This window comes from Choloepus didactylus, chromosome 3 (genome assembly GCF_015220235.1).
Source record: "Choloepus didactylus isolate mChoDid1 chromosome 3, mChoDid1.pri, whole genome shotgun sequence".
Taxonomy (NCBI): Eukaryota; Metazoa; Chordata; class Mammalia; order Pilosa; family Megalonychidae; genus Choloepus; species Choloepus didactylus.
The window spans coordinates 159,034,784-159,053,079 of NC_051309.1; the positions used below are offsets into that span (position 1 = coordinate 159,034,784).

Here is an 18,296-nt window from a genome sequence, read left to right on the forward strand (position 1 = left end):
AGTTGTGGAGCTTTTGACTTGCTCCACACGGAGAACAATTTCAAAGCAGAGTTCAGACTCATTGTGAATTTCCTGAATTTTAGAATATGAGAAAACAGGGTCTTCCAAGTCCTCATGGTTTGAGGGCAGTAGAGGCAGTATACTTGGTGGTTAGTCATGTGGGACCTGGAGACAGGAAAAAATGAGTTGGAATCCCAACTCCATCACTTAAAAGTGCGAGGGTTGGCTTCTCCACTTACCTCTTCGGCCTTAGTTTCCTGGACTACACAATGCAAATGATAATGCTACACATTCTTCTATGGTTGTTGAAAGAATTAAATGAGAAATTTGGACAAGGAACTTCGTATTGGCCTGTAGTGCAGTGGTGTGTGCTGCAGCTGACTCACACCAGCTCATGAGAGTCAATCATGTGCAGCTCTTCCTAACTCCACCTTCAGTGACAGCACATCAGTAGCTTGCAATTGGCCAAGCTGGGAGTGTTTACACCAAAGAAATTGGCAAGTGAAAGAGCACTGAATATTAGCTACTATTATTAATACACCCAAATCCCTCTGAATATATATTAACTTATATTTGGATAAAATGGCTTGAGAATAAGTCCCATGTTTGGTAGAAACACCACCCCCCCCACCACCCACTCCCAACACACACACACACACACAAACACACACACGTGATTTCCAGTAGCTTCTGTTCTGATCGTCTCATAAACACAATTCCTGCCTATGACTTGGTGTCTTTATTATTGGGGATGTTCTATTTTCTTTCCCTATCACTTCTTGGTGGATGTTGAAACTTTTACTTCATTTACTCCCAAATGAACAAAAAGCTCTGGTGTAAACAGATTTGAGGGATGGGTGTTTCTGAAGTGCAGAAAATGCAAATAACTTAGAAGTGAGTAATGATGATGATAATGATTATAAAATAATGATTACTGTAACAACCACAACCACCACTTACATGGGGCTAACTAAATATGTGCTGAGCAATGTCCTGAGTGCTTTACACGTATTAACTTAGTATTCTCCGAAGGCCCCTGGCTGTTCTGCCACCAGACAGTTCTCTCTGGGTATCTTTTCTCTTCAGTCTCCAGCCATGCTGAGGCCTCTTTCTCTCTTCTCTTCCTCTTTTCTTTCTCTTCTCCCTATTTTTGAAACTCCCAGTCCCCTCTCGCATGTTGTCTACTCCAATTCAAAATTCTATCCAAACTCCAACTCTCACTTCCAGTCACAGAGCAATTTGGTTCCTTCATCTTGCTGGCACATACCCAGGTTGTGCTCAGGGGCCTCATCTTTCTCAACCAATGTTTTGCTCAACAAAAGTCCCATGGCCAAGAAATTAATTACGCCATTTCCCCAAGAAGCAGCATCGGTTTTTGTTGCATGCTTGTTATAACCTCTCCAAAGTGTGATTAAAATAAAGATGTGAAATAAAAAAATGTAAACACCTCCTCTACACTCCTACTTCCCAGGATAACCATTAAACATTTTAATAGTACTTAAAATGCTCTCTCTTGTTAATTTTGTGGCCTTGGGCACACCATTTAATTTGTTACTCAGTTTTCTCATCTGTAAAATGGCAATACTACTACCTACCACATAAGATTTTTGAGAGGGTTAGATGACATAATGTATGGGGATTGAATAGTGTCAGGCATATACAAAGAGCCCAAAAATCTTAGTTATGATTATTTTCCTAACTTTTTAAATGCATGTGTTGTTTCTATACATATGTAAAATATATTTTATCTATATGGAAAAAATAGGACTACAAATTGCATATTTTAATTGAAATTTCATTTTTTCCCTATTCAATAATACATTGTAATTACAAGGTAATCTACTCTTGTTCCTTTGAATGACTAAATAACATTCCATAAGAAGAGCACTCAGTTGATTATTCAACCACTTCCCTGATTTGGGGCATTTTGGTGGTCTCCATTTTTTGGCCTTAATGGTCCAAAGAAATTCTTGTATCCTTGTGCACTTGTCTATTTCTGCAGGGAAGATTCCTAGAAATGAAAGAGCTGAGTTGAAGAACACAGGTAATCAGAAACAGCCCTCCACAAGTCTATTCCCATTTATGCTCCCACTAGTAGTCACGTGTACTTTCCGCATACTGGTCAGTGTTGGGATAGTATAAATCTTTAAACTTTTTGCCCATTTCATAGGTGAAACGGTATCTCATTTAAATTTCCATTTCCCTGATCCCTGGCAAGATTGATATTTTAAAATTTGTCCATCATCTGTTTTCACTTCATCTTCTATGACTTTTACCTGCTCATATCCTTTGCCCATTTTCTAGTGTAGCTAGAAGAGTCTCCCTTCTCCTCCTCTCTCTGACATTTGGGGTACAGCTTGTCTGGGACATACGTGAATCCTCATATCATCTCATTCTAACGCCCAGTTTAGGAACGTGAACTGGCCTAAAAGAGAAGAAAATGGAGACTATGGAGCTTCTGCCAGGTTATACAGCCATGAAGGGGAATACGGCTCTTTAATTATCCTGTGGCTACTGTATGTAGGCCTGGGGCATGTTCAGGAAGTCAGAGAATGAACACATCTGGTTTATAAGAGTTATTGCCTTCTTATTCTACTAAAAATACCCAATTATATTGATTTTTTCTGTACTTTCTATTCTTTAGCTACATTTTTCTGGATTTGGGAGTAGGAGAGAGAAAAGGAGAGAAAGGAGGGGGACAGGAGAGCTGGTAACAGGGTAGGTGGCCAGGGCCTCCAGGAAAAGAGAGTCAGTGGGAAATTCCAAGTGACAGGTGGCTGGGAGATGGGTAGGAACAGGCTGTCTAGTATTGAACTCTCTGTTGAGACAATGTGAACCCTCTGTACATCCCCAAACATTCAGAAAAGCTGTGTGTCCAGACTTGGGTAGAAATCCAGGAATGGACCCAGATTCCACATCTGGGTTGGTGGAGTGCAGAGCAGAGAGTAGCCATGAAGTGCAAGATGCTAGAGAGTTCAGTGGGAGCAGGAGCTTGGAACCAAGAGTGGCTTCTGAAATGTGAGCTCTTCAGAGTCCAGATATTATAGGAAGGACTTTGGATGCCTCCTAGGAGGTAGGGCAGTGATTCACCTAAATCTTGAAGGGTGGCTTAGCTGACATCTGGTTTATAAGAGTTATTGCCTTCTTATTCTATTAAAAATACCCAATTATATTGATTTTTTCTTTACTTTCTATTCTTTAGCACTAATGGATTATATCTGTATCTATATACATATCTATATTTATGTATCTGTATGCATATGTTACATATTTAACATATTTTCTATATTATATACATTCAAACATTTATCTGTAGAACATGTTATATATACACAGTATATCTTTCTAGATATAGGAATTTCTACGTGTTTATTTTCCCAAATGGATTAGACTTATAAAGACCAGATATGTAGTTCCTATAATTTATCACAATGCTTTCTCAGGGCTTAACATGCAATGGATAATCAGGAAATTCCCGCTGAATTAAACAATGTGTTTCTTTAAATGTTTATTTTCCTACTTATTACAAAAACATATGAAAAGGTCAAAACTTCTCTGCATTGTTCCAAAACTTTCAATTAGGAAGTGTCACAGATAGCGATTACTTTTGGTTATAGGGATTCAGATCTGTTAAACTGTGGAAATTTCTCTATTACAATGGAGTTTGGAAACTCATTTCTTTGTTTAATTGAGTTGAACTGAATTGTCCTGGTAAGCCACATTCACCATTTACCAGCTGATGGATACTTCGCTTATAGTCTGTGCTGGTTTGAGGCTGTTCTGTACCCCAGAAAAGACCATGTTCTTTCAATCCATTCCTCTGGGTGTAGAGCTACTGTGGGTGGAACCTTTTGGTTAAGTTATTTCAGTTGAGATGTGACCCACCCTATTTGGGGTGGGTCTTAATTCTCTGACTGGAGTCCTTTAAAAGAGATGTGAAATTAAGAGAAGCTTATAGAGGAAAAGCCCCCAGAGTTGCCAAAAGAGGAAGCCACTGAAGCCAGAAGCTGAAAGCAATGAAACCCAGGAGAGAAGGACTAGCAGATACCAGCCATGTGCCTTGCCATGTGACAGAAGTGTCCCTGATGCCAACAGCCTTTCTTCAGAGAAGGTATTGTCCTGTTGATGTCTCAGTTTGGACATTATCACAGCCTTAGAACCGTAAATTGGCAGACTAATAAATCCCCATTGGAAAAGTCAACCCATTTCTGGGATATGGCATTTCATTAGCCTTACTAAACCGAAACATAGTCCTTTAAGAAGAAATGTTTCGCTCTGTAGGTCAATGCTTCCTAAACTTTAATGTCTGTAACAATTACAGGGAGATCTTGTCACTATTTCTGATTCTAATTCATTAGACCTGGGGTGGGGCCTGAGATTCTGCATTGCCAAGAAACTCCTGGGGCTGCCCACGCTGCTGGTCTGCAGACCACACTTGCAGTGGCAAGGCCACAGGCAACCAGCGGGTCAGCTGGGGCATATATTGTGTGTGCCTCAGGCAGTGTACATAGCACAAGGGTTTAGAGAGATGGCTTGGAGGTTCCGGTTTTCTCTTCACCATGAAAAAAACTTGTGGGAAATTAGGAGCGTGAGCTTTGGAGTAATATCAGGTAAGGTACCTTGTGCCTCAATTTCTTCTTGTGTAAAATGGGATAATAATACAAACTAGCTTATAGGGTCATCATAAAGGTTACAGGCGTTAATGTATGTAAAGCAAGCAGGTCCGTGCTTGGCACATAGTATGCACTTGGTAATTATGCTAGCTTAAAATATTAAAGAAGTCATTTTCTCTAATACTTTAGTTTAAATATATAGCTTTAATATACTTATTAAAATAAGATATTTATTTTGCAGAGTTGTTATGAGCCTTGCTGTATTTAAAAGTACACTAAGAATGATGTCCTTGACCAAGCAATTTTACTTCTAGGAATTTATCTTAGGTCATTTATTTTAGGATGAAATGGTATCTGCAGTAGTAAAACTCTGGAAAGAATCAACATGAACTGATTAAATACAATACAGAATATTTATTCTGTGAAATATTATCCAGCCAGTAAATAAATCACATGTACTGACATGAAAAGATGTTTGAGATACACTAAGAGAAAAAAAAATGCAGGCTTGAAAGTTTAAAATATTAAAAATAAATTTATTAAAAATAGATTTGAACATTCATAGAAAAAAAAACCTGAACATACATACACTGTGTTTTCTGGGGCTATTTCTGGGAGCGAAACTGGGTAGCTGCCTTTCTATAGGCTTTGATTTCTTTTCTTTTTTTTCTTTCCTCACCGTGATCATGTGTTACTCTAAAAATTAATTTAAAAACTCCAGATACAACAATTCTGGTAGTCTGAAGAGGCATAGCAGGATTTCCAAGTAAGAACAGCCCCAAGATCTAATCTAAAGCAGTGCTTCTCAAACTGAGGTCCTCTCGTGTCTCTGAGCAGCCTTGCACATCAGCTTGGGGACGCTTGAATTACATGAGATTCTAAACTGTCCCTAGAGATCTGGAAAAGCCCATTCGGGGTCATCTGGGTAGCCTTGCTGTGACTCAGCACGGTCCCGATTTCAGTGCCCTTGCCGGCACTTGTGTTGACAATCATATTGGCACTGACGGATCATCAGAGTGACAGCATTTAATTTTTAATTCAGTTTCTCATAATCGAGTGGGTGGTGAGTTCTCCAGGAACTATGGGAAATTTTCTCCCCTCTAAATGGGGTTGGTGTCTTACCCTCTCTTGAGAAAACTGTTCTACTGTGTAAATAAGATTAGTCGGTTTGTTAAGGAGAGTAAACTTTTAACACCTCTTGGATATTGTTTATATACACATCAACTATCACAATAAGTTTTATTTGGTCTTTACAGTAGGCATGACAGAATTTCTATAAGGAAATTCTTGATTTTTAATGTACATATAGTGTTCACTAATTCAGATCTATCCAATCTGATTTAGCTTGAATTATTGTGAGTTTATTGTTTGGTCAAATCCATATAAGATGCAAGTTGTTTGGATATCCCAGCTGCAGTCTCACCTTGGAGAGTTAACATTTACACAGCTCTTGAGCAATGCATGTCTATGCGTAGCACAATGTGATGTTTCACAGTTTTATTCAGGACTGAGTAGCAACAAGTCAGTTTACTTGTAAATTAGTAATGATCTATACCTAGGGAAGAGCTCTCTCATAATTTTGAAGGTTCACATCCTACTTATTAAGATCACAATTTGCAAAGTCAATACATCTTGGTTGGCTCCTACTCTGAGCCAAACAATGTGCTAGGCCTGGTAGCTAAAAAAACCTAAATGAGGACCACACTGGAGGAGACAGAAATGTAAACTAATGATTAGAGGATGCAAGGATTTCAGAGCACTTGAGGGCATGTTCCAAAGTCAAACCAAACGCAGCACGTCTAGTCCTGGCTGGGGAAGCCAGGAAAGCCTCCGGAGGGGGTGACATTTAGGTTGGTCCTCCAGGGGGAGGATTTCTAAGGTGAGAAGAGAACAGAGATAAGACTACAAAGGAATGAAATTCTAGGCCAGCTGACTTGCTCTCAAGGAAACACTGGAAAAGGGATCTAAGGTTTTCTCCTTTCTGTCCCTCAAGAATATGACGAGGGTGGCAGAAATTCAGATGACCCAAATTTTGCCCCTTCTGTTGGGTATGTTTCTCTTTTGGTTCTCCACCTGGATGCAGAGAAAACATGTCTTAAAAAAAAAAACAAAGGGGCTGTTCCTGTATTTTAACACTATGGTGTGGTGGAGGGTGAGGGTAGAATTTATTTGATATGGAAACCTGTGGAGATTATGAAGTGTACATCTACTTAACTACAGATGATATGATTGTACTGGAATGAGTCAAGAGCAATCGACAGATACTTGGAAGGCATTATGAGTACATCTGAAATCAGGTTAAAAATAAGCCACAGGTTCTCTGATGACTTCCAAAACTTCTCTTCATTTAATCATAGAATTATTTTCATCTTCAATTCATCATAAATAATTCACTTTCTTACTTCACCAATCCTTTTGAAAAAATTTGGTATTTAGCATAAACAAACATTAAATATTACCAAAAGGTGTGTTAATTTTAAACAGAATAGGAACATTTTTTTAAAAGTACACAAAACTTTAAAACTTAGAAAGAACATATGGAAAGATCAACATTATTAAAACAAACTTTTTACAAATCCAAATGGAAAAATAGTCGCATCAACATAAATAGTCTAATGTATTTCTTTCATAAATACATTTAGACAAAAATGCATAAACCAGATAGCTTGACAGTACATAAACATAATGAAATATTTTAGATATGAATAATTCAGTTCCAATAAACATGAATTAAAAATAAATTTCAATTTTATTTTTTTTATGGAAAAATATGCCACAGATTTGTGTAAAAAAAAGGAAACAGGCATAAATATATCACTAATGCCACTAATGCCACCGAAATTCACTATGTAAAGAAGATTATTTGAAAACAAAACATACTTTTTAAAGCAAAAGATAAAATGTATTATAGCCTTTACAGTTGAATTTTATCCCATAATCGCACCTACTATAGGTGTTAGACAATAGAGGTAGATCAGTTGGGGAAAAAAAAATCAGAATGCAAATGCTAGCTAGAAAGGTTTTTACGATAGCTCGGACAGAAACGTAGACATTTCCATTTACTCTGAAATTTAAAGAAGCTTAAGGGAAGAAAGAATGAAAACCTTTCTATGCTCCATATGCAAGCATCAAAAGTATCAAGCAAAATTACTGTCACTTAGACAACAAACAAAATTCTTGACAACAGTGTGTACCCCAGCCTATTTAGCATAGACTTCTTCAGAGTCCTGCAGTAGTCCTAAAATTTACACTAAGGATAGCTCCTGTGAAATTCATGGGGTTCAATGGCATTGAAATGAGTCAGAAGTAACAAAAGACAAGACCTGGTAGTAACAATAATATAAATTTACATTACTGGTAAACCTGGTAAAATTCTAAGGAATGATTTTTTTGTTGTTGACACGACAACAACAAACAGCTGCTGAGGATACAGCAGGGCCTCACTGAGACCATCATGTCATCAAACCAAGAAAGGACATGCAGACAGGAGGACAGAATGGTGCACAGGCAACAGAGAAAAAGTGCTCCCTTAATTCTACACATTGCTTTACGTTCTCTGTTCAAGTCCAATTAAAGTTCTTCCAGCCATAAGAGAACCAAATAGTGGATACTCCTTTGAAGGCTGATGCCCAAATGAGAATTAATTTTACTTTATATTCTGATTAATGAATGTTTTTATACTTTCTGTGCCCATGTTTCTTCCATCTGGCTAGATAGAATATGTATATGTAACACTTGTTTGCATCCATGACCTTTATGTTTTCATTTACACGTAAGAGCAATATGATTTAATTCTTTTTAAAAAATTTGCAAACAGTTGTCAAATATGCCAAGGAAATTCTCCTTAATAAATTGTCTCAAATGCCTGAAGTGTGCTTAATTCAAGGACGTAACAGGCTGCTATGGCTAAGAGGGACAATTTGGCAAGTGCTCGTCACACCTTCGTAACAGGAAAAAAAATTTGGTCTCTGTTGAGGAATGTGAAGATAATTTATCTTTATTCATTGTTGCTCTCAAAGTGACTGTAACATTTCTGTGTCTCAAATTTAACTGCTATGAGTTTGCAAGGTGTGAACTGGAAAACAGGCAAGAAAGAAACTTATGGAAGAAAGAGGAAAAACATGTTGAAATACCCCCTCCCCCCCAACTAAATTCTGTAGTTTACCTCAAAACTTCACTTACTTCACTCATAACTCAAACAGCAGGCCATTTCTTTGAAGGAGCTTATAATAAATTTAAGAACATAACACCATAATCTCTTGTAATGGAACTGGGAAATTTCCATGTGGAAACTATTTGAAGGAATGTCTAAAAAATGATGCCAAGAAATGCAGATAACTTATGCTTTTCAGTATCTATTCCATCTATGAGCCTGCTGAGTTGATAAAAAAGAGAGATGTCACAGTCATAGAAAAAAAGAATCACACAGTAACTCAAAGTATTCATGAATAAGACTTTGGAAATTTTCCGGGTCATCAGAAGGGCATTTTCCTGATGGTCTGACCTCATTTCAAACAGTACAGTAACAATTAAAGAGCTGTATTGCACAAAGGTAGCGCAGAGAAATCATGTTTGCCCTTTGTCACTTACTATGACTCTTCATTGTGTTAGGGGAAAAACAAACAACTCCAAAATACTGTACCCCACCCGGTAGTAACCAACAAAGTAGGTTTTGGAAATAGCGCTCTTGTCAATTACATTTTAAGGCACTTAAACAGGTATATCATATTTTTGTGTAAAAAAATAAAATATGCATCAAAGCAACATTCACAAGTACGAGTCTTCGGAATTGTTTTGTATGTACAATCCTGTACATATATACATCACTGAGTAAGGAGCGCGTCCTTTGTTATACGGTTGGCCTCGTCAACTTCACTCCCTACAAGAAAGGAACACAAGCTGTTCAGACAGTATCCATGAGCAAACCGAAAGCATCAATTAACACAGATAATCTATGCTACTAGAAGGAGGAAGAGGCCCAGAGAGCGTTATATAACCAATAATCCAAACTTCTGGATACAAACAGATTCACCTTCCTATCTCACTGGGGGACTTTGTCACCACCCCCACCCATGCCCTCAGCCTCCACTTCTACTGTCCAACTGGGCACTAGATGGAGGGCTTGGGTCTCAATCAGTGTTGTCTGCAAAGCAGAGAAGACCCTCATTGATATCCTGAGGGCTGACTTGCTGTATTTATTTTAGGAGTCAAATGGGACAGATAAATATCCCAGGACTTCTGGTTATTCTAATTCAGCCAGTGGTCCCCGGTTTGGAGTGATTTCTGTGTGAGAGAAAATGAACAGCATTGTTCCATTTAGTCTCCCTTTTGGAAATGTTTCTCTTTCTCTGGAGAAAAAAAAAATCTCAGAACTTTTAAACATTTAGATGAAAAAATCACTCTAATTAATTGCTGTCCACTATGACTGCATATTATTGATAGAGTATTGCCACTTTCAAATAATTTTCTTCATTCTTTGTCAAAATTTATATGTACAATTTCAGACCTACAATGCATATGATGTGTGTTGATAAATTTAAGCATAAATAGAAATGAAAGTATTATTTGTAGTTTCCCAAAGAGGTGTAGGTTAAAAGAAAGAAAAAGGTAATAAACTGCTTCTCTACCAACTCTTCGTAGGAGGACCAAAGCCTGAAATAGTACCCAGCAAGGAATAGGAATCATTAACATTATGCTAAATAACTAAATGAGTGTATGTGCTGGACAGGCTAAACTTTCCAGGCGTGATCCCAGGGGCCTACGGTGCTCGTTCTAAAAGCAATGTTGTACTTCTATTTGGAGGGTCAACATGGTGTAGGGGAAAGATCTGGGGGACCGAGCATACCAGGGTTCAAGTCCTAACTCTGCCACTGACTCAACTACTACATCACCTGAGCCTATTTCCTAATCTGTAGACTGGGCACAGCAGAGCCTGCTGTGAACAATGTTGTAAACAATGATGAACAACACTGACAGCAACAATGATTATAGCAGCGAGCTTTAATTAAACACCTGCCATGTAATCTTCTACGACTCTAGAGTGTACCTATTATCATTTTTCTTTCAGAGGCAGAACTGAGGTACAGAGAAGCAAAGAAACATGCCCAAGGCCACACAATGAGGGAGTGGTAGAGAGCCAGCATGTGAGCCTGGGCAGGCTGCTCAAGAGTCCAAGCTCTGGACCAGGTACTACATGGGCTGTGTTTAGCACACAAGCGCTTAACAGGACACTTTGTTGTTGGGTGTCTCTTCTTCCTTCACATCCCTGAATAACATTCACTGCCTCACGTACAGGCAAAAATAAGACCTGTGAAGTACAACCTACTGCAAAGAACCCCCCTTCATTGAGGCTACCATGATATCTGCATCATCTGAGCTTCTCGTGAATCGCCCAGTTTACCTTATTTTGGCTGATAATTTAGGAAATCAAATCCACAAATATCTAGTATGCAACAAGGCCCTGAGCCAAGTGTGATGGAGTTAACATTGTGTGGGCTCCTTTGCTACGTACATTTTATTTTTAATGCCCAAATACTTGGTTTTGCCTTACAAAGAAGGTATGTGTTTGGAAAATGAAAAACAAAGTATGAATTGTGTGTTTAGAAAATTAAAAATAAAGCAGGAACTCTAGGTAAAGCCAGGCTGTGCCAAATTTAGAAAGGGATGTGTAATCAGGACATACGTGAAAGATTGTGTGGGACAAAGATAGTGTGCCCCAGAGTGGAGGGGTATATATTTTGAGTATATTTACTGAATCTTTACCCCACGCAAAATGCCCTTTTATAGGAATGAATTAAGAAGAGCTTTTTAAAGCTGCATTTTTAGTACAATTATACTTTTATAGCAATTTAAACCTCTTCATCTTCAATCCATCCTGTTCAAACTGAAATGGATCAATATACTCATATTATGGAATTTAGCTAAGAAAATATGTACACAAGAAAGAGGTAAAGTGTCTGAACATCTAAGATTCAAGAACAACATTTCACTCTAGTCTGGATCCAAATAAGATCTTTCTAGAGTCTCACCTTCTGCCTTGACACCATCCAAGACTTTATTGTTGGCACCAACACACTCCCCAGGAGGATCTGAGCAGGGTGGTAGATGAGCAAGGGCACAGATATTAAAGACAGGTACTCATGGCCTGCAAACACTATCTTCAGCATTGGAATTCCTGATGAACAAAGAAAATAGAAAACACAGAGGCAAATTCAGTCTGTCGCCAAATTAAAGACACACTCCATTAAAATCAGAACTTTGGAAAAGGTCTTTAGCATGTTTCCCCCTATGTGTGCCCAGAGAACTGAACAGGGGAGGTGTCAAACAAGTCACCACCTCTTTCCACCTTCCTTTCACCATATAATGCTCTAAGCTTTAACCAGAACAGTTTGAAGTTGAGAACATGTCAGGGTCTGAGGGCACAGTTAACTGTCATTATAAATTAGCAGCATGTGTGACCAGGAGAGGAGAGAAGACGGCGTGGAATAGGGCTGCTGCAAGAAGGCTGAGAAATCCTGGCAAGGCAGAGGTTAAAAAAGAGTCTCTTCATCCTTAAAGTGAGACAGTCTGTTGGTTTTTAGGAAGGTCTGTCTGGCACTATTTCAAAACCCCAAACTCTCACTTTTGAGAGCTGAACGGACACGGGAAGATAATGTATGGTGTATCCTGCTCTAAATAGGAGGGCACTTTAGCCAAATGAACATTAATAAAGGGTTTGCACGTTCTCATTTGGTCCAGGACCTCAAAGCATTTGACAATAAGGCCCATGCAATCTTGTGTCCGGCAGGTGAATTGTGAGATTAGTGCTGAATCTTTAAACCTCACACTGATGGTCTTACTGGAGCGCAGGTAAATAAACGCTACTTCATGAGTCCACCATTATATTATACCAAAGACGGAGGGGTGCATGTTTTGTCAGCAGCTGCCTAGAGAACGTACCTATTGAACTTCCATAACTAATAGACACTGGCAGTTTAACTATTATCACCGATTGTTTTAATATGGTCGTGCTCGTCAGCTCTTTCAATTGGGTAGCTTTAACGGTTTAGCATTCTTCTTGTTTCTCTGAGAGCAGCCTCTGAAAAGGACCTAAGTTCCTAAACAATAACACACATGATGGTGGTAATAAATAACTTTTTATTATAACCCAACAAGGAAGGCCCTGCTTTTTCAATTATTTTTACCTTCTAATAAATTTCAAGCCTTTACGCAAAAATGTATTTCATGACTGCTTCCTTTTTCACAGCCTCACATATCATTGCCATAAACTGAAAACACTTAACCCTTCCCAAACATAAAGTCTCAGAACATCAAAAGTACACATTTAGATTTTTGCACAGCTTCTGTCTTCCCACTAATATAAAACCAAAATAAGAGTTTCCTTTTAAAAAATATGCTTAAAATCCATTTATAGTTAAAAAGCAGCTTCTTATACTACAGACCTGGAAAGTTACCGCCGCAGGAAAATATTAAGAACTGAACTCAACTCCTATTTCCAATAAAGATTACTCATTTCATGACCCAAAGTGTTGATGCAAAGAAATTGGGAGATGGGGGATGAGCTAAAGGGAGCAGATGATAGAAGTATAGATATTTTGTCCTTAAAAATTATAAGAGCACGGGGACAGTGTTAAGTGATACTGGCCTTTTATTCCCCCTATGAGTGCAAGGCAATGAAGAACACAATGACTGCTAGCAGAGTTTAGTGCCCACTGCCTTTACTCTGGTACGTGCTAAGGCACTTGCAGTTTAGCCATTATTGATTTTATATCATCATTGCAAACATCAACACAGTAAAATGGCAAATACCATCAGAGTATTATTATTTTGACCTTGACGACCCCCAGGGGTCCCCAGACTAACACACACACACACACACACACACACACACACACACGCAGTCAGAGCAGGGGTTTCTGACCCTAAATCAAGTACCATGGCTGCTGTCTAAATACCCTTAATTCTTGTTCCTACTTGGCTAAGAATCTGGGCTCTGTGCCATTCCTCAGCAAGCTTTCATGGAATATTACCTTTTTAGGTGGGTTCAGAAGGGAAGCCATAGAGACAATCACAGGTGCTGCTATGATAATTTAAAAAATTGACAGCAAAACATACAAGGTATCAATGTCAGCAACATCAGAAACTCACTTTCATGGGATGAATTAGGCCCACAAAGACAGCAATAACAACGATAATAGCAATGGTTAACATGGTTAAGGGTGTGGAGTGTTTACTGTTTGTTCTGCCTTGTCAAGTGCTTTCCCTTTACTAACTCCACGATGCCTCACAACAACTGTGTGAGGCTGGTGAAACTATTGCTTTCACCGTTTTACTGATGAGGAAACTGGAGCACCTAGTGGTCAGGTAAGTTTCCCAAGTGGTGGAGTCTGAACTGCAACCCAGGCTATCTGAATTTCCAGTTCTCTGTATCAGGTAAGGTCAGTTCAAGATGCCATGGGGATTACAGTTCCAGCTCAAACAGATGAGGTCCTGGTATGTAAAAAGCTTTCTAGTCCTGCAGTCCTTTTGGACCTCATTTCCCTTTGGACCCATCCTAGAACGACTTCCAGGGGCAGCAGGTCTATGAGAATCCCCTGCTATCCACACCAGGATGTCCCTGTGAATCCATATGGGTGAAAATCCAAGCACCTGCTGAGGCCACCTCAACACTAGCAAGGGAGCCCTGGATTCAAAGACACAGCCAAGTCTTTGCTCTCAAGAGACTTCAGTGTACAAGTGCCCTCCAACTTCTTTGAACCCTCACACTAGTGTGGATCAGGTTCTATTTCTAGCACTCTGTGGTCCTTCAGCTCTTGCCTCATCCTCACTCACAGCCTTCTATATACTGCTCTGTGAGGAAGGGCTGGGACTCTGCAATCTTCATTCCTCCTTCTGAGCTGGTTCTCTGTTAAGTTCTGCCAATAGGTGGCTCTAGAGGAAAGAGCAGGAGCAGGGGGTTTCTTTTCCAGTTGCTGGGGCTCCTGCTGGCAACGGCATCCTGGCTGCGCAGCAGTAATGGGCTCCGGCCTGGCTCACTGGGCTCCCCTGGAGCTACCAGCAGTAGTGGAGCAGCGCCCCTCTCCTCAGAGGTCTGAGCCCCAGCTCTGCTGGTTCCTCCTTCAAGTTTCTGGGATCTGAAAACCCCAACTGCTTCTCTTTGTTCCCCCTGCTCCAGAGTGGTAGCTACTTCTGCAGTTATTACTCCTTTGTTACCTCACTGCCCCCTTTTGACCTTTTCAGTTTTCCAACACTATTTAATCAATTTCCTATATTGAAAAAGTGGTTTCTGTTTCCTGACTGACTCTGATTACATAGGCTCTTTTTCTTACTTTGCCTTTTATGACACTTATTTGCCTTACTTGAAAAAGATGACCTGCATCTGCAGTAGGCATGTGTCAAATTAAATAGGAATTTCTCATCACTTTTGGGCCTGGAATACCTTCTTGCTAATCATTAATCAAATTTCCTATCACCCTCTTTCCCCCATGTGGCTAATGTTAAAAATGTGATTGAAAAAAACATGCCAGAAAAACAAATCCCTTGGCATATTACTTTATTAGCTTCTAGGGCTCAGGGTCCAGGTCCCTTTCTTGCACGTGTCCTTGGCAATGGTCCTCACGTGGGACTCACAGCAAGTCGGTCATAGGGGGTGGGGGAGATGGGGATGGGGTGTCTGGCAATTCAAGTCATGTATTATTTGTTTAGGAAACTTTATTTTCAGTCTTAAAATCTATCTTATTCTTTTCCGTTTCAGTTATTAGGGGTTCTTCTTAATCCCCTATTTATTCCAACCTTTCTTTTTTTTTTTTCTGCTTTCTTTCAGTCTCTTCCCTGCCTCCTCTACCACCAATACCAACGGAGCTTCTACTCAGTGCATTTTCATTTTCTCAAAGGTCACAGTAGAAAGAGAAGTTGGGGTAAACAGAATGAGCATTAACTTTTCCATTTAGTGCTCAGTGCTGTGGTGGCAATCATCTGGAAACAGTGGGTTTAATATCTCGGCTCCGGGGTATCTTTGCAATGTTTCCACCACTGTTAGGACAACAACCAGAAACTCAACGGAGAGTGTCGTGAAGCTGCCAAGAGCCACTGCACTCACTATACTCTTATTTCTGTCACCTTGTCATGAAGTTGGCAAAATTTGATCTTCAAGTCAAATCAATGAAAATCAGCTGTACCTTTTATTCCATGTCTGATGCGTGTCATAGTCTCCACTCCCTCATTTAATAATGCACTTGATCACTTATTCATTCAATTAGCACTCATATAACTGATTAACTACCTGTGAATGGGCTAGGCAGATGGGACACTGTCTTGCATTTAACTACTTTACTGGGCTCATCTCCCACCATTCATACCTCTGTCATCCTAACCTTCCTGCATTGCATTGGCTTGCATCTCCAAACTGGTCTCTCTGCTTTCAGCTTTGTCCTGCCAAGCCATTTTCCACTCTACCACCAGAGTGAAGATTCTAAAGTGTAAACCTGATTTGGCCAGATCCCTCAGGAGTTTGTCACACAGGCTACATCCCTAGTATGGTGCACCAGGACCCTCATGATCTGGCCCTGACTCTTTTCCCTCCTCCCTCCACATCTGCTCATTCCTCTTCTCTTCTACCCATGGGCTCCAGCCATGAGGAGCATTTTGTAGTTCTCTCCCCACCCACCCTTGCCCATGAACCATGCTCTATCTCATGTCTGGGCCTTTGCCCACAAGTTCTTTTGCCTAGAATATTCATCTCCTACTTCTTGCCTTGCCCTGCTCCTCCATATCCTTTAGCCCTCAGTTCTGATGCCATTTCCTCTGGTAAGCCATCCTTGATGCCCCAAGGCTGACCTTTAGAACCTCTCTATGCTACGCCCTGGGGCATTCCAGCCTAGCATTCACCATACTTGACATCATTGCCAGCTTCTTGTGTGTTTTCCTCCCTAACCTGTAAGCTTCTGAGGATCTGGGACTATTTCTTCTTCATCTCCGAGCATATAGACAGTGCTCAAAAGGAGTGTGTTGGATGAATGGATTTGTATTTTTCAGATTCCATCTTAAAGTTACTCTGCAGAGCATCACTATGTTTTCAACACATTTGTTAATTAGGGAAAGAACAGTAATAATTTAAAAAACCAAACAAACTTACTGGTAAGAGGTTTTTTTAAAGTAAAATTTAAATATAGGACTTTCTTCCTCTTGCTATCGCTGCAGTAATATAAATGAAGCAAATTAATTTTAATGCTCCCAGGTACTGATTCTGTGTCACCATGGTTGACAGGCTCCAACTAGACTTTATGAGATGGCATTTGACTTTATGGAAGTGAACACGATGCACGCATTTACAATTTTACAGGGACTTTAAGCTGTCATGCTGAAAAATGTTTATAAAACATTAATCAAAAAATGCCTCTTTAATACAATGCATTGTCTGAAAGATGTTAGAAGGCACATATTGTAAATGGATTCTTTTTCTGACTGAAGTAATTTCCACCAAGAGCATTTCCTCACCGCTCTACAAGTACCGTGCGGATAGATAAAGAGCACTTTCTCAGTACATTACTACCTGATCCAAACACTTGGGAAATCACTAATGTACAGCATGCCATATTTCCATGTCACACATGACACATTTGTCTAAAATTATCCAACAGAGTTTGACACTGCAGCATATTCCAGAAGCAGAGCTTTCAAATGACATCTGCCAACCAGGAACTTCAAGTCAGGGCTTTCTTCTTCTAGCAAGCAAGTAAGAGTTTTCTTTTATTCTATACCCAAGATGGAAAGGATAAAACAATACATATAGGAGCAAGGTTTTCTTTCCTCCTATTTTAAGTATGTTTATTTTATGCTCTCTGAATTCCCTTTGCATGAGTGTTCAAATTTCAACAGTCACTGTTTCAACTGGATGGACAGCTTTTAATTTTTCCTTGACAAACAGATATTTTTCTTCACAGATTACATGTGGATTTCATTTCTCCCACTGAAGTCTGCTCTATTGTTCACAATATATAAACTTTCTCCAGTTAGCATCATTGTTCAGAGTTTATCTTCTTGTAGGCATACAGTGTTCCCATCATTCATTCATTCATTCATTCAAAAATACTTTTCTGACCTCTGCTATCAGTGAATTACTGTTCTAGGTGCTGGGGCTATAAGGAGGATCACACCAACAAGGCCCTGCCTTCTGGGGCCTGCATTCGAGCAGCTCATGCCCTCACACAAGAGCTTTCTGCCATGGAGGGGATGAGTGCTGGCCTAGTGCTGTGTCTACCCTCTGTTTCTGTAACTCAAAGCTTGGGGATCGTCTTTGACAAATCCAATTTGTCTTTCAACCTCTAGATGAAGTCACCAAATTTGGTAGATTCTTTCCTCCAGCTACCATTTCCTTTTCCCTCAGTTTTTTACTGCCACCTTCCTAATTCAGTTCTTCATAAAATCAAGCCAAGATGACTCTTCTAGCCTCCTGACATATCTCCCTGTCTTCAGTCTCTTCCCCTCATCAATCCCCCATACCACCGCCAGATTAATCTTCCTAAAACACATTAATTAAAGCCAAGAACTACAATGGCTTTCCAGTGCCCATCCATCAAATCCTTTACCTCTCCAACTTCAGCAAAAAACACTTATTACTACCATTTTTAAAGTATTCGATGCATGCCAAGTGCTCTGCATGCATTATCTCATTTAATCCTTACA

General features: G+C 39.6%; 1 protein-coding gene and 1 long non-coding RNA gene across 2 annotated transcripts in view; both read right to left on the reverse strand.

Annotated features, from left to right (window-relative positions):
• Positions 1–1,779: 1,779 nt before the first annotated feature.
• LOC119529008 lies at positions 1,780–2,486 on the reverse strand. The gene is made up of 2 exons (XR_005215802.1): positions 2,277–2,486; positions 1,780–2,011 (listed from the first exon to the last, which is right to left on the reverse strand). It is a non-coding gene; the product is annotated as an uncharacterized LOC119529008 (long non-coding RNA).
• Positions 2,487–6,733: 4,247 nt separating this feature from the next.
• SLC10A7 (solute carrier family 10 member 7) overlaps positions 6,734–18,296 on the reverse strand; it is a 294,226-nt gene continuing 282,663 nt past the window's right edge. Inside the window, exons 11-12 of the mRNA XM_037830764.1 lie at positions 11,642–11,787; positions 6,734–9,492 (exon numbers count right to left, since the gene is read on the reverse strand). Coding sequence (XP_037686692.1) covers positions 9,463–9,492; positions 11,642–11,787 — 176 coding nt within the window. The 3' untranslated portion in view covers positions 6,734–9,462. The remainder of the gene's footprint in view (positions 9,493–11,641; positions 11,788–18,296) is intronic.